Source organism: Kalmanozyma brasiliensis, assembly GCF_000497045.1.
Source record: "Kalmanozyma brasiliensis GHG001 unplaced genomic scaffold PSEUBRA_SCAF1, whole genome shotgun sequence".
Classification (NCBI taxonomy): Eukaryota; Fungi; Basidiomycota; class Ustilaginomycetes; order Ustilaginales; genus Kalmanozyma; species Kalmanozyma brasiliensis.
The window spans coordinates 1-23,561 of NW_015961948.1; the positions used below are offsets into that span (position 1 = coordinate 1).

The window sequence follows — 23,561 nt, forward strand, 5'->3', positions numbered from 1 at the left end:
CCCTAACCCTAACCCTAACCCTAACCCTAACCCTAACCCTAACCCTAACCCTAACCCTAACCCTAACCCTAACCCTAACCCTAACCCTACCCTAACCCTAACCCTAACCCTAACCCTAACCCTAACCCTAACCCTAACCCTAACCCTACCCCTAACCCTAACCCTAACCCTAACCCTAACCCTAACCCTAACCCTAACCCTAACCCTGAGCCTCAAGACAGCTATCAGGCATGCGTCCCCTTCCAAGGGTTAGAGTAGCATTGCAATGCAGGGTAGCATACATCAGTAAAGTGGTGTTATGACAAGCTAGCATACAAGTGGAAATTTAACCTTGACTTGCCAAACTTGGAATAAATGGTCATTTTTTGTGCCTCAATTTTTCGCCCATTTTCTTGAATATTTCGCGCTTTTCTAGGAGGCCGAACTTTTTCGTTGATCATCGCGTCGCCTTAGAAACTGGCACACATGGACGAAGCACCACAATCTGTCGACGACGAGGAACAGAGCGTCCATTTCAATAGAGAGCATGCTACGGCAAGTTACAATTATAACAACATGATGAAAGAACGAAAGATGCGTGCGAAATGGTAGACAATGCGGGTGAGCGAGCGGTACGAGACAGATATACGAGTACGAGAAGGGACAGACGATGCAATGCAGAACGGAACAGGGCGACCAACCTACGATGAGCGATTCAGGCAAAGACCTCTTCGACGAGTCGATCGAGCCCAGCCCTCGCTCGCATCGCATGATGGGCCGGCACCTCTTCGCCCTGGTCCGACAAGCTGCTGTTGAAGACTTCGATGCTCCAAGGGCCCCGATACCCAGCCTTCGTAACGGCAGCCTGCACAAACTCCGTCGTCGGCATAAAGGCACCCTGCTCGTACTCGCAGGGGAACAGCCTGTTGCCTCTGGACCAGATCATCCTCGCCGGTCGCGGCTCCTCAGCGTTCGGCGATGGCTTGAGCGGCTCTGGCATCCGACGGGCATCTCCAATCTGGAGGAAGAAGATCTTGTGAGCGGGCACACTGCTGAGCCTGCCGATGGACTGCATGACCGCCGCGTAAGGATCGTCGTACCTATCCGTGATACCGGTTTTGGTGCAGGGGTCGGCATACTCCCGCGCCAGCGTGTTGAAGGAGTCGAGAATGAGACCGACGTTCCCCCTGTCTGCATGCTGAACAGCTTGCCACGCGCGTGCCCACACATCAACATGAGCGCCCCACGAGAGTGCCTCGTATCCGACTCTAATGGACTTCTCCTGACGCTGCATCGTGCCGTCCACGCTTGCGCGATATGAGGTGCAAATAGGACCGAAGTGCTCCGCATATCGTCCAAGCTGAGCGAGGTCGCTTCCAATCCTCTCGACGTCGCCTACCGTGGCGGGCGCATGCTGGTTGTTGGAGCAAATGAGCAGCAGATCGGCGCCGAGCATGCGCATGATCTCGAAGCGCGAGCGAGCACGTCGGAGCGCAAGCTGTTGGTCCTCCGGCTTGGCCCAGCCTTCAAAGTCTCGCAGCGGCTGCAGACTGTAGATGGCCAGACCGAGCGAGTCGCAAAACGAAGCGATGTATGAGGCGGCAGCAAGCTCTTGGCGATACGTTGTGGTCGTGCATTCTCCCCAAGCGTTGTAGGTCATGGGCAGACCGTCCGAGCCAATGACGAGCTCGCCACGATCAGTGCGCACGAGCAGATCGTTGTCGAGACTAGTCATGGACAGACCCTTGCTGCTGCTGCTGACCGGAATAGCAGTGTAGGAGGTAGCGCTCGTGCTGGTGGTCGACGAGTCACTAGCAGTCGACGAGCCGGAATGACGGCGTCGGTTGTGGTTTCTGGGCGAATCGGGTGGGGTGAACGCTGCGATGGTGTCGTGAGCCAATGGTGCGGAGATGAGGGCGTCGCCGCGAGCCTGAAGAGCTCGAAACTCGTCCGAAGCAGCAAAAGCATCGAGATCGTCTTGAAACAGCTCGATGCCGTCGAAACCAGCCGAGGCGATGGCGCGGAGCTTGGAGAGCAGAGAGTGGCCAGCCAGGGTGGCGCCGACCGAGTGGGTGAAGATCGAATATGGATGAGGGCGTGTATATGGCTCCGAGGACGACATGTTGGACAGATGTGCGAGCTGTGCTCTGTGGGTCGAAGATCGCCTTGATCGGACGGGGTTTGCAATGCAGAAGTGACGAGATGATCCGCAGAGGTGGCCCGGCAAGGAGAGACCGTGATGTGATGGCGGTGATCTGTCACCTAAGATGATACGAGGGTGTGCTGAAGATGACGACGCTGGGTGGAAGAAGACTGAGTACGAGACAGATGTGCACAGAAGGGAGCGTTACGATCGACGATGGGGGAACAGAAGGAGGATGAGGGGCGTAGAGATAAAGGACGAGAGCCGGGCTCCTGAAGCTCGGGAGAGGGGACCGTCGAGCTTCAATCAGCACAGTCAGTATCAGGTTCAGACCAGGGTTCAGGGCCAAAGAAGCTGAAGAAGCGGTACGAAGAGGCCCGGAAGCTCAGAGGAGAGGGAGCCGCCTGGACGCAGAGCCAGAGCGGGGCGAAGGAAAAGTTTAACTTTTTCTGAGCGTCTCGAACCCGCCGGACGGCCAACTTTCCTGGACTCCGTCATTGCAGACGGACCGATGTCTTATCTGGCTGACGAGGCCGACAGGGCTGAAGTGGGGAGAGATATGTGCATCGAGGCGTGGCTTCGGAAGCCAAGGTCGCATGCCAAAGCGAGAGAGAGAGAGACAGCGTCGGGTATCCGAAGATCCCTCTTGTCAGGACGATCTGTGAATCCGCTAAGCGAGCCGGAAAAGTCACACGCGCCCATAGTCCAAAGGGTGCAGAGGAGCAGTACGGCGACCCAGGAAGCGGGTTCGCTGCCTGCGGGCTGCAGCTGATCCTGAACTACAAATCATCAAGAAAGGGTACACGATCTGTTTGGGCAGTGCATCTGATCAGCACACATGCTAGGCGAGCCGTGGTAGCGGATGATGCACCTGGCCAGAAGAAAAATAGTCAAAATTCAATCAATGACGGCACAGATCGACGGGATAGAGGCCTCGTACCTGAAAACTTCATAGTTCGCCTCTTCGACGCCTGCACCGCTGCGGCGGTCAAGTCGGCGCACAACGGCAGATGGCGTTCTAATTCGAAAGCTCATCATACATGTGCACCGTTGCCCGTGCCTTTTCCGTCCAGCCGAGGCGGGTCATTCCACCGTCTTATTTGTTGCCGTTTCACAAGAGACAGTGATTGCGTCGTGACCTCAGACATAGAGACACAGAGTGACTTGAGGTGCCTTTTATTGCAGTCCTCGCACCGCCCGGCCGGTCGATGAGTCAAAGAAAGCTTTGCTCCAGCTGATGAGATTAGCGGAGTTGAGCTTTGCAATTTTTCCTCACGTTGCGGCGCGGCCAAACATATGAGACTTTCCCTGCAGGGGCGGAGTCTGTGCTCGTGGGCCTCGACACCGTTGTCGATAAGCTGCCCTAACTCCTTGATGACCGTCGTATTCACTTCCTTTGCGCACGCGGCCAATCGACCGTGGCGACAATCTGAGCTAGTCCGCAGACGTGTTCCCGTGGTCGCCCCCACACACAAGACGATAATGGAGGGGTAAGCCGAACGGTTCGAGACCTGCATCTCGCAAAAGCAGACTCGTGCTTGGCGAGGCCAATTCGCTTCAGAGGGGACAGGAAGCGAGCATTTGGTCTCGCGTCGACATCGAGACGGCTCCTTGCGCGAGTCCCGAAGCCGGCTCAAAGGGTCTAGCCTTGTGGTCGGCGAGCTGCAAAGGCACTCAATTGCGTCTTCGTGCCGCGTGTTGGCGTAGAGTGGCAAGGCTCCATTCGGGTGGCGAGGCTCAACGTGAAAGATTCGGTACACTCTGTTTCAAGCTTGCCGACTGTGAGCCTTACCGCTCAGGGCACGAAAATCTGCCTGGTCCAACTCAGCTGCCAGTTCTTCCCGTGTTCCAGGTGTGGCACGAGGCAAGAGGGAACTGCCGGTCTCTCGAGTTCTGTTTGCAGGTCGCTCGGCGCTCAAACTTCACACAAATATGTTTCAGGTTCGGGGCTAGAGCACAAGGGATGCCGTCAGTGAAAAGTCTTAAATTTCGCCCGTCGCCTTACTCCTCTGTCATTAGCCCGACGTCCGGACGGTGCGTTTCATCAGCATTGCCCAGACTGTATCGGCACGGCGCGCTAGCCATTCGTGGCATTCAAGCACTAGTTCAGACCGCTAGGTGCGGGCGTCGAGCTTTCACGGCGACTTCAGTGATGATTCTATGTCATCGCCGATTTGATCTTCTCAGATCAAGCGTCATACGCGATCCGGACTCGTGCTAACAGAGAGTGACCTAACATACAATCAGATCCGTTCCGCGGTTGGCACACTGCTCATGGCACACGGCATCCCGAGAGGATCGTTTCAGACTTCTATTGAATGTATATGATGTGTTTCCAGCATGCAAGAGCGCCATCAGAGCTCTTGATGATCTGACCCGCCCACCGAGGAGGTTCCTGCCCCGCCCGAAGTGCGACCAGAAACCTTCTCGAGGGCTTTGCGGAGCGCGGGATCGACCTTGTCGGGCAAGACGAGCTGCCAGTCCACGTACAGCTTGCCGAAGAGCATGTCGCGACCAGCGCGGACGTCTTCCTCGGGTGGATCCGACATACTCGTACCGTGAACGGGCATTCCCTCGTTGTCGACCACGGTCACAAAACCAGGCTGAGTCACAGCATCGCGTTTGATGTTGATGGTGCGCCCGTCCATGTGCGTCAAGTTGCGCTCGAACCCTAACAGCGCTTCCGAGAGCGAGATAGGAAGCGTCGTGTAGAGCGAGGTATCGGCCCTTCGGAATTGACCTTTCGCGCGTCGTGCGTTGACCTTGACGATCACATCGCCTGCCTCGTAGTCCGGCGCCTCGTCTGCCTCTCCTTCGATCACTACCTCGACGCCATCTCGTGCCCCCCTCTCGATTTCAACATCGACGGACGCAATCTCCTGAACAATCTTCTGCCCATGGCACTTGCTGCACCGGTGCTTGATCACGGAGCCAGCACCTCCACATCGGTCGCACTGCATCTGCGCATTGGTGATGAAGCCGGGCATGATCTGCTGTCGAACGATCCTGACGCCCCTGCCGTCGCACAGATCGCAGGTATGGATGTCGCCTGGGGACTCGGCACCGCTGCCGTCGCAATGCGAGCACACCACGTTGCGCTGGTACTCGAGTGTGAAGGTCCTGCCCTTGTAGAAGTCTTCGATGTCCATGTCTACGTTGAAGGCCTTGTTGGGACCTTTGCGCACTCCTCCGCCCCCGCCGCCACCGCCAAAGAAGCGAGAAAAGATGTCGAAAGGATCCTGTGCATGCTGATGCGGGTTGTCCTTGCGCGCCTGGTGCTTCTTGACTCCGTCCACGCCGTATCGATCGTAGATCTTGCGTGTCTCTCCGTCGCTGAGTGTTTGGTAAGCATCGCTGAGCTCGAGAAACTCGGCGTGCTTGTCCGGATGCTTGTCTGGGTGAATCTTCTGCGCTCGCTTGCGGTAAGCTCGTTTGATGTCGCGTTCCGAGGCTGTCTTGTCGACTCCCAGCACCTTATAGTAGTCCTTGGCTGCCGCGACGAGGGCGGCGAGCCAGAGCGAGGCCACAATCGAGTATAGCAAGAGCCATGATATTCCACTGCGTCTTGATGCAGGCCTGCGACTCGATATCAACGGTTTCATTGTGATGCTTATGGTGGCCTACGTCGAGGCGTGGCAGGAGCCGTCGGAAAGAAGCTCTTTCGGGTTGGTCGAGGGGCTGTCTCACGCCGAGACAGACTCTGTGACAGGCGGAAGGCAGGTGCAAGCCGACGAAATCTTCGTGAGAAACTGCTGCGCTTCGTCTGCCGGGACGTCTTGATCACGGAGGTAATGTTGCAGTCGGGGGCTGCAGTCGTATGGGAGGGTAGGGTCCAAGTGTACCCTTCGTAGCATTGCACGTCCCAATTTCGGATATCGGTGGGCGGTGAGCTGGAAGGGCACTTCTTCCAAAAACAGCAGCCGCGCTGTCGTGCGACAAATTTCGAGAAGCGGGACGCGATTTGGCGGCAGCACACTGAGAGCCGTCTTCATTGCACGGCAGTGCCCCCCTTCCATCATTCTCAGGACTCGCCCCTTCTATAATAAACGAGGACGCGAAGGTGCTTGCTGCGGTCTCGCAATAGTGTACAGGGTGCTTTCTGATCGGGACCATAGCATTTGATACAAAGGAGAGAGAGCGATGCTCCCTCAGAAAGCCCAATTGAAACAGCCGACGCTCTTGAGGAACATGCCCCAGTCCGTCGGCGTCAGTCCGCTGTCGATCAAGCTCCACAAGTGCTCGTTGAGCTTTTCCATGCGTTCCAGATCAAACTTGTAGTAAGGGCGTAGCTGGTTGAGCATGACACGGATTCGACCTCGGTCCTGATAGCGTGTCGAGAAGGCGGCAAAGGATAGAGGCAGCACGAGACTGTCACGGAGGCAAGGAAGAAGGAAGCCTATCAGCTTCTGAAAGCCTGGAGCCCTTTAGCTGAGAACGCACTTACCCTTTGGTGATGCCCGCTTGGATAGCCTCCTCTGTGCGATTCAGCACCACTGCTGTTGGCTCTGCAAAGCAAGGGTGGTCCGCTGGTTTCGCAAAGATGACAGAATGGATGTACAGCTCGGCAGCTGCGACGTAGAGGTGATTCATGATCACCGGCAAGAGCGTTTGCAGCGTCCGTGTTGCCTCTGCTGGGAAGGGCATCTTGGCCCAGATTGGAATCTCGGCTACCAAGGCTCGCGCGGTCGACTCGAGCCATAGTCGTGTCTCTTCGTACTCAGGTGGCAGGGCAGGTGGGGAACCCCCACCGGGCGTTTCGGAAAGGATGATGGTCACACTTGTGCGTTCCTGCAGCTCGCGCCGGGTTGCTTCGACGCGTGTCATCCTTGCCAGCATATCGATCATGCCACGATGCAATCCGAACGTCTGCAGTACGCTGTCCTCCTTAATGCTGCGTGGCGAGTCCATGAGTGCATACCACCAGTCGTCCCACGGTTGCAGGAAGAGCGTGTAGTCGTCCGAGGTCAGCGAGCTGAGGGCATCGAAGCAGGCAATTTGCTCGATGAGAAACAGGCTCGACGGATCCGACTGGTCGACAAAGGCGGCTGGACCGCCCAGCTCTGCGATGGCTCTGGACGCGATATGGAGCGCGTCCTGCCAGTCTTGCTGAGCTGCTAGTCTGTCGCGCGTAGCCAAGCCGAGAACGGTTGCAAGCATGATGGCGGCATTGCTTCGATCCAGAGGCGCACGTCGCTCTTGGAGAGTGGTGCGCAAGAGTCGCAGGCTTTCCTCACGGCGAAGATTGCTGAGCTCGAGCAAAACGTTGGACATGATGCTGTTGGTGCTGGTGCCGTTGATCACGTCGGCCATCCCCTCAGGTGCCTTGTCCATGTCCATCGAAATGGAGCTATGTAGAGACGGACCGGTCATCTCCCGTGTCCCTCCGGCGCTGCTGCCAACAGGATTCGAATTGCGTGACGAGGCTTCTGCTCGCGATGCAGAACTTGGGAAGAGGTCGGGAATGGGCGATTGGGACAATTTGTGGCCAATGTCGAGGCTGGCCATACTGAGAAGCGCAGAGCGTAGCGCGTCTTCGTATCCGTTGACTCCATGTGAATGTCGCACTGCAAACGTGGCGTGGTATCGGATCCAGCGATTGTCAGAGAGGGGGATGCGTATGACACAGAGCTGCGGAGCAACTTCAAGAACATAATGGCGAAAGAGGCATTGCTGCTCGTAGGTCGGAAAGTAGGCATCGAGATGGTCAAAACCAAGACCCGCAGGAAGCTCGGGAATCTTGACTTTAGAGACATCGGTGGATGATGAGCCGACTGAGCCGGAATAGGGGTGCCGCGGGTAGGCGTGGGGTCTGTGGTGGTCGTAGTCACCGGCAGCCTGTCTTGCATGCCTTGTGCCTCCATTCGAGCCATTGTGAACACGGTAGCGATCGTTGTGTGCAGTAGTGGAAGCGCGAGCTCGGCCCGTCCGATGGGGAGATAGGGGGCTTGCGGCATCGAAAGTCGAATGTGGAGAGGTGGTTGAGTTTGCTGCAGGCCGATGATACGAGGGTGATGGACCGACGCCTGCTGGTGAGAAGGAAGGTGATATCCCATACGCGCTCTTTGGAGGATCAGATGGCTTGTCTTGATGAACGAGAGACGTCACCTGGAGACCCACAAGCGACGGAGAGCGGCTGCCGTGCGCTTTCCCACCGGTGCTTGTGATCTGCTGATTTGAGCCAGGCTCGGTGGCACCAGAGGGAGTCGATTCGTCTGCGTAGACGCATTCTCGGTCACCGCAGGCACATCTACGGCAGGTGGGTCTCTCTTCGTCGCACTTGACCCGACGCTTGCGACATGTCAAGCATCCGGCAAGCGAGCGTTCGTGATAGCGCTTGACGCGGTTGGGGATGTACTTTGCTTTGCCTTTGGTGCCCTTGGACGGACCGGGTTTGGCACTGGCATCATCTACACTGCTATCGCCTCGTTTCCGCTTGCTGCTGACCGCACGGGGCTTTGTCGATGTGCTGATGCTGTCTTGCGTGTCACTTGGAGGTTCATCGGTGGGAGGCGAAGCAGACGGGGAAACGGGCCGATCCGATGATGCTGAAACTGACGCCTGTCGGCGACTTGTCATCTCGTCCGACGCGAGGCGGACATTCCCGATGTATGTTGAGTGGGCTGTTGTCGTGGCCAGGCGATGCAGATGGATGGCTGAGTCGGTGAGCGAATTCGCCGGTGATCAAGTAGCGAGAAAGCCGATGACTTGCGGATGAGGCGGGGCGGTGGGTCCGGCGTGTCACGTTCCTGTCGATCCGAGATTCAGAGACAATTGTAAGGGTGAGGACGAAAGGCATTCGCCAGAGATCGATGGAGGCTGATGGCAAGAGGCAGCTGTTGATGGGGACGCTGTCATCACTGCCCAGCTTGATGCCCTCTTTCTGCAGGCGAGGGTTGATGCGGGGTTTATCGGCAGCGATAAGTGCGGTCCAACAGAGCTTTCCTCTCGGCCAAAAAGCCGCAATCCAGAAGAAACAGCTGCCCTTCTGCGTCAAATCCAATTTGAATGCAATTTGAGTTGGCCGGCCGACCACCTGCCAGATGCTCTTGACGAGCTGGACCCTGAAGCTGTTGCTCATACGAAGCTATCCTGTGAGGTGAGGTGGACCGCTGCACAACCTTCACCGAAGGATGGAGACGAGCTATACGCAGATCGAAGCCGGCCTCCCGAAGGGGCAAAGCATTCAAGCGAGGCGAGTTCGAACGCGGACAAACGGAAGAACTGCTGTAGGGCGCAGCGGATCTTGCCGCGAGGATTTCCTTATCTCTTAAGCCACGCTCTCGATACAACAGACCGAGAGGCGCTGCCACCACCAGAACGGATGCCGGCGACCTCATCCTTGTCAGCGCCTTCCCTACGATGATGGCCGTCGTGCCGCGGTTTCCTTTTGCTAGCTTCAGGCCGGCTACTTATATGCTGAGAGCCCACACTGAAGGATGCCCGACCCTTTTCCGCGGAAGAGCAGCCATACACTGGCCCAGTGCCACCTCGTTTAGCACGCGGGATCTTTGCACGCAAAATCACGCAGCGCTGCCATAACTAGCCAAAGAAATCGCAAGGCAAGCCGACTCGTGACGTGAGCACGCGGGGCAGACAAAGCAGCTGGCAGGCACTCTCTCCAGCCCATGACGGCATCTCCGCCTTTCCGCCGCTGCCGTCCGCCAGGGTCCTGCTTCCTCGCCCAGACGCCGCGCATTCCATTATTCACAGAGCAGCCTGCGCAAGGGTATGCCATCTTGCCCTCCAACCATACCCTCGAGGCTCACTCGGTCAACGTGAACCGCGCCGGAAAGGCCGACGTCTTAGCTTTACGATTGGATGAGCCTAGTGAATTGCGACTCGCTTTCCCACGCCACCATCCTTCCCGTGGGCCTCGCACGTACGGTCAAGCGAGAGTCGGCCGCTCACCGCCATGGGTCTCAAAGCCAACTTCGAGGAGACACCCACGCTGCTGGCACCGCCGTCATATGTCGATAGCACCTCCGACAGCAATGCTCATACGATAGCAAAAGGGCAGTCTCGAGACATTGCACCACGCTACAGTGCGTGGAAGCTCATCTTCTCCACGTTCCTCGGCACGGCGCGATTCAGCACACTGGATGACCTGGATCAAGAAGAGGAGCAAGCAACGGTCTTCTATGAGCTGCTCTGCAACCTCAGGCGGGTCTCACGCCTCTTTTACTCGGTATCAATGTCGCTCTTACGGCCCATGTTCTTTCCGGAATACCTCGATGCGATCTCCGCCACTGTCTACTCTACCAACCTCAGCAGGCACGCCCTCGATCAGCCCTGTCGCGAGACTCGCGTGCTAGATCACTACATCTCATACAGGATCAATCGCCGCCACCTCGCGTCACGATCGTCTCTCCTGCTCAACAACGACGACCTCGAATCCGACCATCGACAAGTATCGCAGGATCTGTTCAAGTGGCTCCAGCCTCAGACCTACATGGAGGACGAGATTGGCAAAGCGCTGCGCAGCTCTACTCAAGCGTTGAGTGACGTCCATTTCGAGGATCTGCTGGTGCGCTTCCACTTCACACGAGCCGCCATTACGCTGCCGTTTCTCATCGACTCGTCTCTAGCGCAATCTTCCGCATCAACACCCCACACCGTCAGAAAGGAATGCGTGGCAGTCGATCGAGTCTCCAGCGAGCCCGTGTTTGTCACAGCGCACAAGTTGCTCGATCAACTCAACGATCTCGTCTTTGTCCGCAAAGCACATGCCGGCAAAACGTGGTACGAGCTGGTGGGACACGCCGGTTGAGCATCTTGCAAACCAGGCCGACGACGTCACTCTCGTTGCAAGCCTCTCGCAAGTCACGCAAAGATCACAGGCAAGCACAGGCCATTGTCGTATATCTCGCGTGCATTCCCTTAACTCTTATAGTTGCTTCTGTCGCGCCCGGTTCATACCATCCATGCTGGTATTCGCCGCCAGCAACCAGTGCGCAAGGTCGGTCGCCCAGCTTGGCAGAAGGGCAAACACCTCGGACCAATTGGCATACCATGGCATGGCTATTGTCCCTCCACGTCTCCGTTGCACGGTCTTCACGATTCTCTTGGCGACTGCATCCGGCTCGACTGTTGGCCCCAGGAAGCGAGCAAGCAAGTTGGCGGGCATCCCTTCGAACAGCTTTGTCTTGACATGGCCCAGTACGACTAGCGTGGTACGGATCTGCGGACAGCGATAGCAGTAGTCGAGCTCATACCTCAACGCTTTGTGTAGACCAACGACGCCATGCTTCGAAGCGCAGTAATCAACCATCTGCGATACACCGGTGTGACCCATAACCGAGGCGGTCGAGACAATGTGGCCAGGCTTGCGATCCTTCTTCGCTCGCTCGATCATGCTCGGAAGCAGATGGCCGAGCATCCATAGATGGGATGTGAGGTTGACGTTGATCAGACGCGAGAGTTGCGGGGTCGAAAGCTGAGTGATGGGCTGCGAGTGGGTGAAGCCGGCATTGTTGATCAGCACGGTCGGCGTGCCGTGGATCGCCAGGATCGACTTGAGCACCTTGGCGAGCGCATCTTCGGTGGCCAGATCGCAGTTGTAGGCCGATATATTGCCGCGAGCTGAGGAGTCGATCTTGGACTGCGCGTCGACAGCGGGAAGCTTCTGTATGTCGATGACGACCACCTTGGCGCCCTTCGATGCGAAGCGGACGGCAGTGCGATATCCGATGCCTGAGGCACCTCCAGTGATGACAATAAGCTCGTCCTTCCAGTCGCTCTTGCTGATAGATCGGAGATATGTGCGATTGTACCATAAATGAGAGGAGAGGACCAGCCACCATCCCATCAGAACGACCAGAGCTGCTGCGCCCAACGACAGTCGTTGGCGTTCGTCATCCGGAAGCAGGGCCTTACTTGCCTTGAGTGCATCCCAAACCCATTCGTTGGACGTTTTGCAGCCGTGAACATCGCATCCGAGGGCTACCAAGTAGGCAAGACTCAACACCGGATGGAGGATGGTCCACTTGCAAAGGGCGACAATCGTGTCGATAGTGAAGAGCGCCATTAACCCTCGCAGTCGAGTGCAGCAGTCGCCACGAAAGGCAGCTGCAGCGCCGAGGACTGTCAGGAAAGACGAGCCGCACGACCCAATCGTGTTGCGTCCGCGTGGCCTTGACTACCAGATACGCGAGAGGGCGGGAAGGATCGGCGTGGATTGTCGTGAGCAGGAAGATCGCGGGACTCGGCTTGACACGGCGCCTAAACGGAGATGCACGAGCCGTGTGGAGGTTTAGCCGCCAAAATGGGACCCTTGACGAGGCTGTGAGAGGCGCTGACTTGGGGCGGAGCAAGCATGAGTCGACGAGCCAAGAAATTGGTATAGCCCGGTCATCGAGCTTGGCCATGCTTGGCTCTGGTGGTCTCCTCAGACCCAAACGTAAGCATACTTCATGGCACTCGACTTGAGAGTCATGCATTGCACCCTCCGCTTTTGGGCTGAACGCTCACCACCGTCGCGCATGTGGTATTGTGATCTGGTTGCACGGCACGCTTTCTTTATTGGTCCGAGCAGGGCAGCGATTCTTTGACGGCGAACGTGGCTGCGACTCTGCAATTGGGGAAGCGCCGCGAGCCACTCTCGAAGCGAACACGGGCCAGGTACGAGACGGTCATCTGCCGGCGGGACTCCAAAGGGGCGAGAGCGAAGGAGGCTCTGCAGTGCAGGCCTTTCCAAATCCTTCGGACTTGGGGCTCGAAGAACCGAGCGTACATCGCTCAGGCTGTGCTGTTGAGTGAGCAAAGCTGCGTGGAACAGGTCTGCACAGCTTCGGCAAGATGATCCCGAAATGAGGCAACCGCTTAGGGGAACAATCAAAGAAGCAGCCTTGGAGCCGAGAGACCCTCTTCTGCGCAACAGCAGCCTTTTTTTTAGGCTGCTGGTCAGCTTGGTCGAGTCTCGAAAAATGACGTCGACGCGCACACTGCTCGCCCACCGTCTTGCGCTCTCTCCTTTTCTCTCAGGAGCTCAAGCGTGTCAACATGAACGTCAGTCACAGTCATGCAGCCATGGCTCTGGAATTAGCCCACGCTCTCACAGCTCCGATGATCACACTCTATAAAGTCACCCTGCAATTTGGTTTCAGCCATTCTCTTGCTCCATCCACCATCATTCTCCTTCTTCGATAACCTTTGCAACGGACATCGTCAACTTTGCCCAACATGCCTTTCACTTGCAGCGATATCATCAAGATCATCTTGGCCATCTTCCTCCCACCTCTGGGTGTCTTCCTGGAGCGAGGCTGCGGCGCGTACGTATTCGCTTCTTGCCCGTCTCCCTTGCGCGCAGCACGTGCTGGCACGTTGCAAAGGCGCCTCTCTGCTATCGGGACCATCGCATACTGACTTTCCTCTGCTGTATCTTGTACATTCAAACACAACAGTGACTTCTGGATCAACGTCCTCTTGACCATCCTCGGCTACTTCCCCGGTATCATCCACGCTCTCTACATCATCTTCAAGTATTGAGCAGTCGCGACGACATCGGACAATCCCACGCCATTCGCTCTTTCTTCCACCACGACGTCAGCGTCGCTGTCTCCCGGCGAAACATGCATCAAGCCTTGACTGCATCCTGAAGCGTCAAACCGGCGCTGCCCATCTTTAACCAACACAGCGCTGTATCTCCCTTTGTTCTTGTTCACATATGCTTGCGTACCGCAAATGATACCACGATTTGTTCTCGTTCATTCCACTTGGCGCCAAAGCATTCTGGGCGACTGTGGCCAGTTCTTTCCCGCAATGATCCGCAAGATGTGGTCGATCAGGTCACGGAACACACAGCTTGTCGGTCAGACTCCATGATCGCTGCTTGTACGCTGCCTCCTAAAGTAAAGCGAAGGTACTACGACAGTGAAGGCGATAGGTTCGCGAGTCGCGCATCTCCGTGAGACTAGACAGCTCCCTGCGTTCCATCTCCGGTCTGAATAGGCAAAGGCTTGGGCTCGGCACTCTGGCCATCCTGCACTGTACCAGTGAAGTCCTTGAAGATAATATACGCATCCATCAGCTCCTCGCCACCGTCCTCAGTCTTGAGCAGTCCAGCCATCGGAAGACGTCCTACAATAGTGAAGCCGAGTCGTTGCCAGATCTTGACACTGGCCATGTTGTTGACGTAGACCAGGTTGAACACGGACCCCTTGTAGCCGGCCTTGGGGGCAAAGTGAAGGAAGGAGCGACCCAGAATGCCGCCCAAACCGAGGCCTCTTCCTGCAGGCGGAACGACGAAGCCGCCATTGCACAGATGCGAAGACCGACCCGGATAGTTGGGCTTGATGTAGTAGAATCCTGCTACTTGCGATGCATAGTCGAGTTGTGAGAGGGTTGGCAGATTGGAGACGTCGTCGACTTCAAGACCTTCCTCGGGGACTGTGGTCGACGCTATCGATGCGAACTGATGCGCAGACAGGAAGAATCCCACAAGAAGGTCGTAGCCGAGGAAGTAGCCTTCGAACTCGGCCAGCTCCATCGGTCCTCGCTGAGGGTAGGTGACCCCCCGCTCGAGCTCGTCGTTAAACACCTTGGCGAGGTACTCTATCAGCCCTTTGGGTGGTTTCAGCGCCTTCCTCGCGCTACCACGAGCAGCATCTCCGTATGCGTCCTGTTCCACGCCCTCAGCATTGAAAGGGACGACGACGATCGCTTCACGCTCCTGAGTCTGTGCACGCTGTGGAAGCGCATAGACTCGAGGTCGGAGCGTGCTGGGATCCGACCCGGCTGGTCGTGGTACGTGTCCGTAAGCCATGTTTTGGTTTCGAGTTGTTGGTGGACAGGACGAGAGCTGGGGCGTCCTTGTTGAGCCTGTCTATGGTGCCTCTTGTAGATTGCCCGACCGAATCTTCTTGGCAAGCATGAGGGTCGAGAGGTTGCGGATCAAACTCGCTCGGTGTCTTGATCGGACCGTCTTACAGGAGAATCCCAGTTCAGATCTCCCGATGGCCCCTCAACTTCAATTCAGATGCCCCACAGATCCGCTGGCTCAGGCTGCAGCTAAGGCGTAATCGCACAGGCAGAAGAATTTCGGCTTCACGTCATCGTTTTCGAGCCCTTTCTCGACACAACAGGCCGTGACACATTGGCGGCCATTGCACATCCACGAACATGCACGCCTGTCATGAACTCGGAAATGCTGAGGCTTTTCCAGCATCCAAAGCCGGTGTCAAGCTCGTCAACAGGGCTAAAAAGGGTGGAGAAGGCTCGATCAAAGAAGAGGGGCAGGTCTGAGCACGAGGCGGTGGATGCTGACGCTCGGCAATGCAAAATCGAGCCAACACAAATAGCCTCGGTCGAGCTGACCGGCTTTTGGTGTTTGCAAATGTCGATCCGGTCCAGAGAAAGATGACGGCGAGCGGGCCCAAGCGAGGGGTCAAAGCTTTCTCTCTCCAAATCTTCCGGCCCACTCGGTGGTACAGACCACAGGTCGCAAGAAAACTTGGGAAGAAGTGAATGTTGGTGTGTCACCGCCTCTCAACCTTAAGTCCGAGACGCTGTACGTTGTGTATATATGATCCCGTCTCCTTCCATCTTACTGCCAACCCGTCTCTATCACCTCACAGCCACATAGCAACCATGTCGCATCTCGAAGTTCTCAAGAAGCCCGTCGTCTTCTCCAACGGCGTCTCTGCGCCCAATGCCACCCTCAAGAGTGCCATGACCGAGCGTCTCTGCACGTGGTCCGACGATGACTTCAAGAAGCGTGGCTGGCCCACACCTGAGTACATCCAGCTCTACAAGACCTGGGGCGAGGGAGAGATCGGCACCATCATCCTCGGCAACATTCCTTGCGACGCCCGCTACCCCGAGGCCAAGAAGAACGCCTGTATCGACCCCGAGATCGCCTCGCACGACGAGTACGTCAAGGCGTACAAGCCTGTCATTGAGGCTGCCAACGCTCACGGCTCGCTCGTCATTGCCCAGGTAACCCACGCTGGTCGTCAAACGTCCGAGGAGGTCGCCAAGACCCCTGTCTCCTCGTCGGATGTGCAGTGCCCTCCTGGCATGGGCATGACCTTCGGCAAGCCTCGCCCCTTGACCGTCGACGAGATCCACGACATTGCTCGTCGATTTGGCTTCGCTGCCAAGGTGCTCTACGAGGCCAAGTGCAACGGTATCGAGCTGCACGCTGCTCACGGCTACCTCCTCTCGCAGTTCCTCTCGCCCCGTGTCAACAAGCGCACTGACCAGTACGGCGGTGACCTCGAGGGCCGCTCGCGCATCGTCTTTGAGATCATCGAGAGCATCCGCAAGGCTGTCCCCGATGAGAAGTTCATCATCTCGATCAAGATCAACTCGGCCGACTTTGCCGATGGTGGCTTTGACGCCGAAGAGTCGTTTGCCATGTCCAAGAAGCTCGAGGCTGCCGGTGTCGACCTGATTGAGCTCTCGGGTGGCACGTACGAGAGCAGCGGTTTCGAACACAAGAAGGAGTCGACCAAGGCACGTGAGTCGTTCTTCATCGAGTTCGCCGAACGCATCCGCCCCAACCTGTCCAAGGCGAGGCTCGCGGTGACTGGTGGGTTCCGCTCGTCCAAGGCCATGGCCAAGGCGGTGGAGGAGAAGTCGTGCGACATTGTCGGCATGGCCAGGCCTTTGTGCGGTGAGCCGCTGCTGTGCAAGGATCTGCTCAGCGGAAAGCAGGAGAAGGCGAGGGACGTCCACGCCGACTTGCCCAAGCAGATTGAGATCGCTGCCTGTGTCGTGCAGCTTAACCAGGTCGGCCACGGCGCTACACCCTGCGACACTTCCACCGCTGAGGGCGCCAAGTTTGCTACTGACGCTGTGATGCAGCGCAAGGAGCCCGAGCACGGTGGCGAGAAGGACCAGAAGGCATGAGTGACCCCTCGCTACGACGCTCCGTTTCCACGGCCCTGTTCCCGCATTCCTCTTAGACATCGCATGCAACGATGCAATAACTTAGACAGATTTCCACCGGCTTTGACTGCGCGCATTTGAAGTGGCGACGCCCACATTTCATCTGCCAAGTGGCGTCGCAATTCCCGCGCCTCTTTCTGCGCATGCCTCGCTTTGGAAGCTCAGTCGACTTGAGCGGGCCCCTTGCGAGTCACTCAAGAGCGCGCGACCTGCAGAGAAGCGCCAGCTGTGTGCGATCGAAGGGCGTCGCCTTCTTTCTGTGATTGCACGACGCGACGCGCCGCGTCGCCTTGTGCACTCGCCTGGGTCTTAGTCCGATTCAGGCATGTGTTACTGATACGAACAGCGATCTATTTGTTCTCGCCCTTCCTCGCTACGCTTCCAACGGTCTCTGTAATGATCGCTCGAGCGCGAGCGTTGAGCTCGATGGCGTCAAAGCCAATGCCGGGCCCCGCAGGCTCGTCGCATCCACCACCGTCGGGAGCACAGCAGACCACAGCTCAGCGCCCGCTCAAGACGGAGCGTGAAGTCGATGAGCTTGAGGACGGTGTCACCACTCCGCCTCTTCGCGCTGTTCAACTTGCCGTACACACGACCGATCTGCAGGAAGATGCACGTCACGAGCGAGCCAACCACCACGCCTCTAAAGACCCTTCGAAGCCTCAGCGCAACATCGACGACTGGCTTGCGGCCTCGCGACGCGCCAACGACGGTAGCAACGAACCACGCGCGGCTGCCTCTGCTCACCAGAAGACAAGACGTCGGACACACTTCTTCCCTCCGAGTCCTTCGAGCAGCGCTATCTCGGCGTACGTCGACGAGCTTGGTCCCGATTCTGAAGACGATAGCGGTACCGAAAGGACAACTGCTGCAACAAATGTCTCCTCGAGCGCAGCTTCGATCAACAAGGACAAGGCCAGGGAAAAGATCTCGGAAGGGCCTTGTGATCGGTGCAAAACCCTTCGCCTCGAGTGCACCAAGTCTTCGCAAAACCGGTGGAGCTGCGACGCCTGCAAGCTAAAGCACACCACCTGTACTCGGAATGGTGAGCGCGTATCTAGTGCCTCCGGACCAGAGTCTCGTCCCGGCTGGAAGCCAAAGTCGAAAACACCAGCAAAAGCGAGCATCGCTTCGACGGCGTCCAGCAACAGCTCACAGGGTCAACAAGCTCCGGAAAGCCCGTTTCCCTCTTGCAGAACGCCACATCACAAAGTGCCTTCGAGTGGCAAGACCCAGTCTGAGCGCCCTCGGCCGGGGAAGAGCAGAAAGGAGGCTGAGAATAGCGATGCACGGCCACTCGATAGTGACAGCTCCGATGATATCGAGGTCGTTTCGAGTCGCAAGCGCAACAAGGTAGCCCCACCTTCGCGTGTATTGTCACAACAGTCTCGCACCACAATGCCGGATCCTTCTGCTTCAGACTCTTCCCGATCACGACAGCAGTCATCGAAGTCAGCCCCCAAACACCCACTCGACGTTCACACCACCAACATCCTCAAGGATACTGCGAAGACGCTTGAGCGTGTCAGTCGATCGCTAATCGACGCACCATCTCTGTCTGCATTCGGTCCCACGCTGAACTTGCTCATCGAAGGCTTTCAATGGATGCCAGGCTTCAGCGCAACGATGGAAAGCAGCGAAGAGACACGCCTGACCGAAATCTATCAGGTCCTCCTGCGCGTCCGACAAGATTGTGTTCCGTTCATTGCGCGATGGGACGAGACCAAGCAGAAGGAGAAAGCATGGCTTGCCCAAGCACTAGTAGATCGCTGCGTGTCCCATATCAAGACGCTTGTCAGCGAGCGTGGTAGTCAGTAGCATCTTGATATGAGCCGAGTCGCATCACGACATGTACCTTCCCTCAAATGCCAATGTTTCTAAATGACTGTGCTGCGCGTGTGGCTTCCTTGCAGGTATCACCACGCCTTCGCGCTTGGACTTCACAATTGCTGTGCTCGCGCGTTGCGCAGTTCAAGCGTGGCTAGGCTTCTTGAGCTCAACTGAGTAGAACTTCATAAGATCATGCAGGAGGACAAAAAGCGACCTTCGATGAAATCGGATGCATCGGCTTCGATGAAAGGTCACTCCGCTGATCCTTGCTGCGCATGACTGGCTAACGTGTTCAGCTCGCTCTTCCAGCTGGTCACCATCTACCGATCCGCTTGCTCTCTGGCTTGTACCGCCTCGCCCCATCGACACTCCAGAATCGACAGCATGGACACGCCGCTCGATGCCGACCCCTTCGGCCTGATGGCGCTGCAACCCTGCACGGTTTTACTTCCGGGCGCACCACCGACTCCGCAGACACACATCCCTCTGAGCGAGTCGCAAGCCGGTAACGAGGACTGGGCGAGCACAGCAACGGCGTTCACTGGCAACCGCGCCGCAGCCACAAAATTGGACTCCGCCAACGCCGCCGCCCATGACGACGATATGCAGGGTCTGCCAGGGTCCAGCGTGCAGCCACGATCCGCCCGAAACGATCGCGTGCAGCACTGGCTCGCCTCCACTGCTTCTGCAGGGCACGCCATTCAGCACGATGCCACGCAAGCTTTGACGGGCAGGGCTGCTATCTCGCCACCACCAAGTTCCAGCGCCGCTCTGGACGCGTGGGTTGACAGGCGTCTCGGGCCTGACTTCGACGTCGATACCGAAAGCGAGGCACCTGGGAAGCCGGCGAAGATGGCTTCATTCTAGCAGACGATGCCGATGGACAGCGCAAACGACAGAGCACCGAGCAAGGAGAGCCGAATACAAGCAATTCCGAAGCGACCCTGCGATCGATGCCAGCTGCACCACCTCAAGTGTACGCCGTCGTCGAAGAACAGCAAAAGATGCTCGAACTGTAGGAGCCGCAAGGCAGGCTGCACGTACAAGCGCATCGGATTGCCGCGGACGACGCCGTACCCGAACGAGGGTCACCCTTTCAAGGCGAAGAAGATCATTCCTTCTCACATAGTTCTGAAGGAGAGGGCGATGAATGCCTTCGTCACTGAGGTACGCCGCGAGTGCACGGCGCTCGCGCGGGACTACGAGAACGATACCGATGATAGCGATGACGATCACTCCGCGAGCTTGGCACCGACTGTGTCCGTCGTCATCAACTCGTCCGCCCCGCGACCGCTGTCCAAGCAGAAACGCAGGACTTCGCGGACTGTATTTGTCGACATTCCACGCCTCCCTTCGCAGGTATCCTGCCCTCGAACCTCTGTCACTCGAAGACGTGCATCCGACTCATACACGGCAGGCCTTCTCCGCGACACAAGAGACGCTCTTCAGCGCCTCAGGGCTCACGGAATCGATGCTAGCTCGCTGGCCGCGTTCACGCTCGCTCTCGACCTGCTTCTCGAAGGCTTTGGCGTAATCCCCGACGGAGGCAACAGCACGGCCTTGGACACCGTGATCGACTACCTTGAGCGTCTGAAGGGCGAGTGCATTGTTAATCAGCGCAGCAACGGAGCGGCTCGGAGCGACGCCCCCGTCTGGCTGGCGCTCTCTCTCGTGGATCGCATCCTCACACTCATCGCCGTGCTGCTGAAAGAGGACTAGCTCAAGCACCGCAATCAAAGGCTCCGACCATGCTCAAGACTGTGTGTGACCAAGACCGTGCGAATCACACCAAGAGAAAGCTACGGAGAGGACTGTGCGGAAAGACACGATGAGGCCCCGACACACGAGACATGCTTCTCGCCTTCCAGATCATTCAGAGCCTCTACTCTTCCCTAGCCCCAACGTCCTCGGATTGGCTGAGGAAAGGATATTCGCTCATCAAGTCCAGCATGCTGAGCAATGCTTCACCGCACAGCTCGTCATATCGCAAGGCAAAATTGTGTTTGGTAATCAAGTCGTTCGCTGCTTTGTGTAGTCGAGCCTGGTGGTACTGTCTCTTGCGAGGTGGGCGTAGCGAGGAGATGGACAATGAAGCCTGAGAATATTTTCCTATTGATGCACGCTCTAACCCATTCGGTTGCTGCCAGCCTTACACATGCACAGCCCCTGTCCCTTTGTTTTAGCATTGTCTGACGATGAGACTTGCACCAAGACGAGCTCCTTGTGTGAGAGAACGCGCCATTTACACCAAACGTGTTGAGCGTGTGTCCGAAGCGTGTAGAGCCGGCAATGTGGGTCGAGCCGGTCGGCGCTCATTTGCAGAACCGTGTAAAGGCACCAGCTTGTGCAATCTTTCCTTCCTACCACATCCGCTTCAGTGAGATCATCTCAATCGCAATGTCGAGATCAGCGTCCCAGCTGCGCCTTGAGATCAAAAGCTCCAAGGTGGACGACGTCCCGACCTTTGCGCTCGGCGTTGCAGGCGCCTCGGAGCCACTCACCTTCTGCAATCGCTTCGGCAACTCGTCAAGACCTATGCCGCTACATCGTCCTGCTTCTTTATCCATACACACGCCAAGAAACACACAGGCCCTATTCGAGGACGAAGACGACGACATCGACGGAGAGACGGACATGCTGCTCAACCACCAAGCGAGCCCCGTCGAAAATAATCCTGAACAAAGAGACAATTTGCTCGTGTCCAACTCCGCCAGCGTCGACGGCCTTTCAAATCAGCAGACAGCGAGTTGCGTCGAGACCGTTCAGGCTGGAAACGGACGGAACGCGGTGAAGACAGAGCAGGTCGACCGACCTATCGCCCAGCTAGGCTCGTCGATGCTTCAGCCGGTCTTGGTCGGTGCGAAGAAGGTTCGATTCCTCGGCGTCAAGCAAGAAGACACAAACGACGCGGCTCGGCCCAGCAGCAGCAACACTGCGGAAACGAAGCGCATGTTTCTTGGCGCCGTCAAAGACGAGCCCTTCAGCCCGACCCTCACCAGCAGCTCGGCCTCAGAGCTTTCGACCGACAAGTCGTTCACGCGATCAGATGCTCCTTCACCACAGCCCGCTGCGAGGCTAGCGGTACCTTCAATCGTCATAACCGAGGCACCCAGTGTCGAACGCAAGCCCGCCGTCAGGATTGAGTCTGCACCACTATCGCTCCGCTCCCCTGCCCTCTGCGAGCTTTTCTCCCGAACAGGCTACTACACATATCAGTGCTTAGCGCTTATACATGCTGCGCCGCCATGCCATGAGCTGTTGCTCAGATTTCGTTCTCTAGCGCACTACCTTCTGCAGGTCTCACAGACGCCGAAGATCAAGCTCGCCGCAAAGGAGCCCAAGGACCTTAAAGCGCTGAAACAGCTGCGAGACACTCTCAAAGATGTGCTAGATCTCACCTCTATTGTCAAGCTAGATCCCGTTGCGGTGCCAAACGACGCGTGGACAAAGGCGACAGATACGTGTGTGAGACGGCTCAAGAAGATCGCCGCGCTCGTCGACAGGATGCTCCGTGCGTCTTCGCCACGGACTCTGACTGAGCCGCGATGAGCATCGCCTCACAATGTACTGCATGCACGTACAGCCGCATGCTGAGCTGCACAAGCGATTCTTACAGGGACCGAGCTCGCACTTCTGTGTTGGGCGCGGATGTGGTGGTGCCCTGCGCATGTGGTCTATAGCCAGGTCATGCTTTTTAGGTTTTTGTGACCCGAATTTATTCTTCCTTTTTCCACCAATTTTACTGTTTGCCTTATCGAGAAAAGCGTCTGCGTCATGACGAGCTGAGAAGATCTCTGTGCCTACTCCACCTTCATCGTTCGTTCGCATCACCACCAACACACCACCCTCCTTGCCATCAAGATGCTTGCCTCTGAGCCGCCCTTCACGAACGACGCCGAGAACGAGCTGCTGACCAGCTCTCAATCAGCCACGCTCTCCGGCCTACTCAACGAGCCCGAGTCAACACGTCTCAGCGTCTACTGCTACTTTCTCGGCAGCGACGATGCACGCACCGCAGCACTGCTGGCCACTTCCATCCCACAACCGCTCTTTCCGCTCTGCCTCGTACTCCGCTACCTCATCTTGAAGGAAGCGCAACGGCTGGGCGAGTCGAGCGTGCGCTTCAATTGGTCGCTCAAGCAGGTGCAAGCGGCGGTTGCGTCCGGTGTCCATGCGCACACCGTACACGAGACGCTCAAGGCGGACCCCACCCTCACAGGGCTCCCCGACAACTTGGCGCATCCGGATCCGCTCAGCGTGGAGCCAACCACAAAGGATGTTCACCTGCAATCGAGTCTCCAGCTCACCTTGCATTCGGCCTACCAGCTCGCTCAGTCGCTTCTACTCTGCCCGGAACCCTTCAGCGCACCACCCAGCGCCCTCGTACTCGGCTCGCTGTTCCATACAATAGCTCAGTCCAACGACGACATCACACGCGAAGATATCACCACCACTTCAACGCAGGTCGAAAAGGAGATGCTCGATTGGATTCTTCGCGATACCGAACAGCACCTTGCGATCGACGTCGAAGCGCTGAGGAAGGCCAAACGGGAACGCAAGCGGGAAGAGAAGAAGGTGCAGACGGCTGCGGCGGAGGCGGAGAAGAAGAAGGCAGCGACTGCGAGGCAGAAGGCTGTCCGATCGGGGTTCGGGCTTCTGCAGCTCGACAACGAGGATGGGGAGGACGAGAGCGAGGAGGAATAGACGAGACCTGTTGCCAGAT

At 57.2% G+C, this 23,561-nt stretch overlaps 12 protein-coding genes across 12 annotated transcripts; 7 read left to right on the forward strand and 5 right to left on the reverse strand.

The window, feature by feature from the left end:
• Positions 1 to 694: 694 nt before the first annotated feature.
• On the reverse strand, positions 695 to 2,101 carry PSEUBRA_000001 (Xylose isomerase-like, TIM barrel domain protein; the record flags this gene model as incomplete). Its single annotated transcript, XM_016435660.1, has 1 exon — positions 695 to 2,101. One exon carries the CDS (start codon positions 2,099 to 2,101, stop codon positions 695 to 697), a length of 1,407 nt encoding a protein of 468 aa, XP_016294624.1.
• A 2,375-nt stretch (positions 2,102 to 4,476) lies between these two features.
• Positions 4,477 to 5,724, reverse strand: PSEUBRA_000002 (DnaJ; the record flags this gene model as incomplete). Its single annotated transcript, XM_016435675.1, has 1 exon — positions 4,477 to 5,724. One exon carries the CDS (start codon positions 5,722 to 5,724, stop codon positions 4,477 to 4,479), a length of 1,248 nt encoding a protein of 415 aa, XP_016294625.1.
• A 546-nt stretch (positions 5,725 to 6,270) lies between these two features.
• On the reverse strand, positions 6,271 to 8,698 carry PSEUBRA_000003 (Protein of unknown function DUF3468; the record flags this gene model as incomplete). Its single annotated transcript, XM_016435673.1, has 2 exons — positions 6,271 to 6,490; positions 6,567 to 8,698. 2 exons carry the CDS (start codon positions 8,696 to 8,698, stop codon positions 6,271 to 6,273), a joined length of 2,352 nt encoding a protein of 783 aa, XP_016294626.1.
• A 1,336-nt stretch (positions 8,699 to 10,034) lies between these two features.
• PSEUBRA_000004 (uncharacterized protein) lies at positions 10,035 to 10,889 on the forward strand (the record flags this gene model as incomplete). The annotated part of the gene is made up of 1 exon (XM_016435651.1): positions 10,035 to 10,889. One exon carries the CDS (start codon positions 10,035 to 10,037, stop codon positions 10,887 to 10,889), a length of 855 nt encoding a protein of 284 aa, XP_016294627.1.
• Positions 10,890 to 11,006: 117 nt separating this feature from the next.
• On the reverse strand, positions 11,007 to 12,146 carry PSEUBRA_000005 (Short-chain dehydrogenase/reductase SDR; the record flags this gene model as incomplete). The annotated part of the gene is made up of 1 exon (XM_016435659.1): positions 11,007 to 12,146. One exon carries the CDS (start codon positions 12,144 to 12,146, stop codon positions 11,007 to 11,009), a length of 1,140 nt encoding a protein of 379 aa, XP_016294628.1.
• A 1,884-nt stretch (positions 12,147 to 14,030) lies between these two features.
• PSEUBRA_000006 (GNAT domain protein) lies at positions 14,031 to 14,882 on the reverse strand (the record flags this gene model as incomplete). The annotated part of the gene is made up of 1 exon (XM_016435658.1): positions 14,031 to 14,882. One exon carries the CDS (start codon positions 14,880 to 14,882, stop codon positions 14,031 to 14,033), a length of 852 nt encoding a protein of 283 aa, XP_016294629.1.
• An 824-nt stretch (positions 14,883 to 15,706) lies between these two features.
• PSEUBRA_000007 (NADH:flavin oxidoreductase/NADH oxidase, N-terminal) lies at positions 15,707 to 16,969 on the forward strand (the record flags this gene model as incomplete). Its single annotated transcript, XM_016435654.1, has 1 exon — positions 15,707 to 16,969. The coding sequence occupies one exon, from the start codon at positions 15,707 to 15,709 to the stop codon at positions 16,967 to 16,969; it is 1,263 nt and encodes a 420-aa protein (XP_016294630.1).
• Positions 16,970 to 17,449: 480 nt separating this feature from the next.
• Positions 17,450 to 18,826, forward strand: PSEUBRA_000008 (uncharacterized protein; the record flags this gene model as incomplete). The annotated part of the gene is made up of 1 exon (XM_059464437.1): positions 17,450 to 18,826. One exon carries the CDS (start codon positions 17,450 to 17,452, stop codon positions 18,824 to 18,826), a length of 1,377 nt encoding a protein of 458 aa, XP_059321013.1.
• Positions 18,827 to 19,222: 396 nt separating this feature from the next.
• On the forward strand, positions 19,223 to 19,705 carry PSEUBRA_000009 (uncharacterized protein; the record flags this gene model as incomplete). Its single annotated transcript, XM_059464441.1, has 1 exon — positions 19,223 to 19,705. The coding sequence occupies one exon, from the start codon at positions 19,223 to 19,225 to the stop codon at positions 19,703 to 19,705; it is 483 nt and encodes a 160-aa protein (XP_059321014.1).
• Positions 19,706 to 19,984: 279 nt separating this feature from the next.
• On the forward strand, positions 19,985 to 20,557 carry PSEUBRA_000010 (uncharacterized protein; the record flags this gene model as incomplete). Its single annotated transcript, XM_059464303.1, has 1 exon — positions 19,985 to 20,557. The coding sequence occupies one exon, from the start codon at positions 19,985 to 19,987 to the stop codon at positions 20,555 to 20,557; it is 573 nt and encodes a 190-aa protein (XP_059321015.1).
• A 678-nt stretch (positions 20,558 to 21,235) lies between these two features.
• Positions 21,236 to 22,387, forward strand: PSEUBRA_000011 (uncharacterized protein; the record flags this gene model as incomplete). Its single annotated transcript, XM_059464310.1, has 1 exon — positions 21,236 to 22,387. One exon carries the CDS (start codon positions 21,236 to 21,238, stop codon positions 22,385 to 22,387), a length of 1,152 nt encoding a protein of 383 aa, XP_059321016.1.
• A 312-nt stretch (positions 22,388 to 22,699) lies between these two features.
• PSEUBRA_000012 (uncharacterized protein) lies at positions 22,700 to 23,542 on the forward strand (the record flags this gene model as incomplete). Its single annotated transcript, XM_016435655.1, has 1 exon — positions 22,700 to 23,542. The coding sequence occupies one exon, from the start codon at positions 22,700 to 22,702 to the stop codon at positions 23,540 to 23,542; it is 843 nt and encodes a 280-aa protein (XP_016294631.1).
• Positions 23,543 to 23,561: the final 19 nt, after the last annotated feature.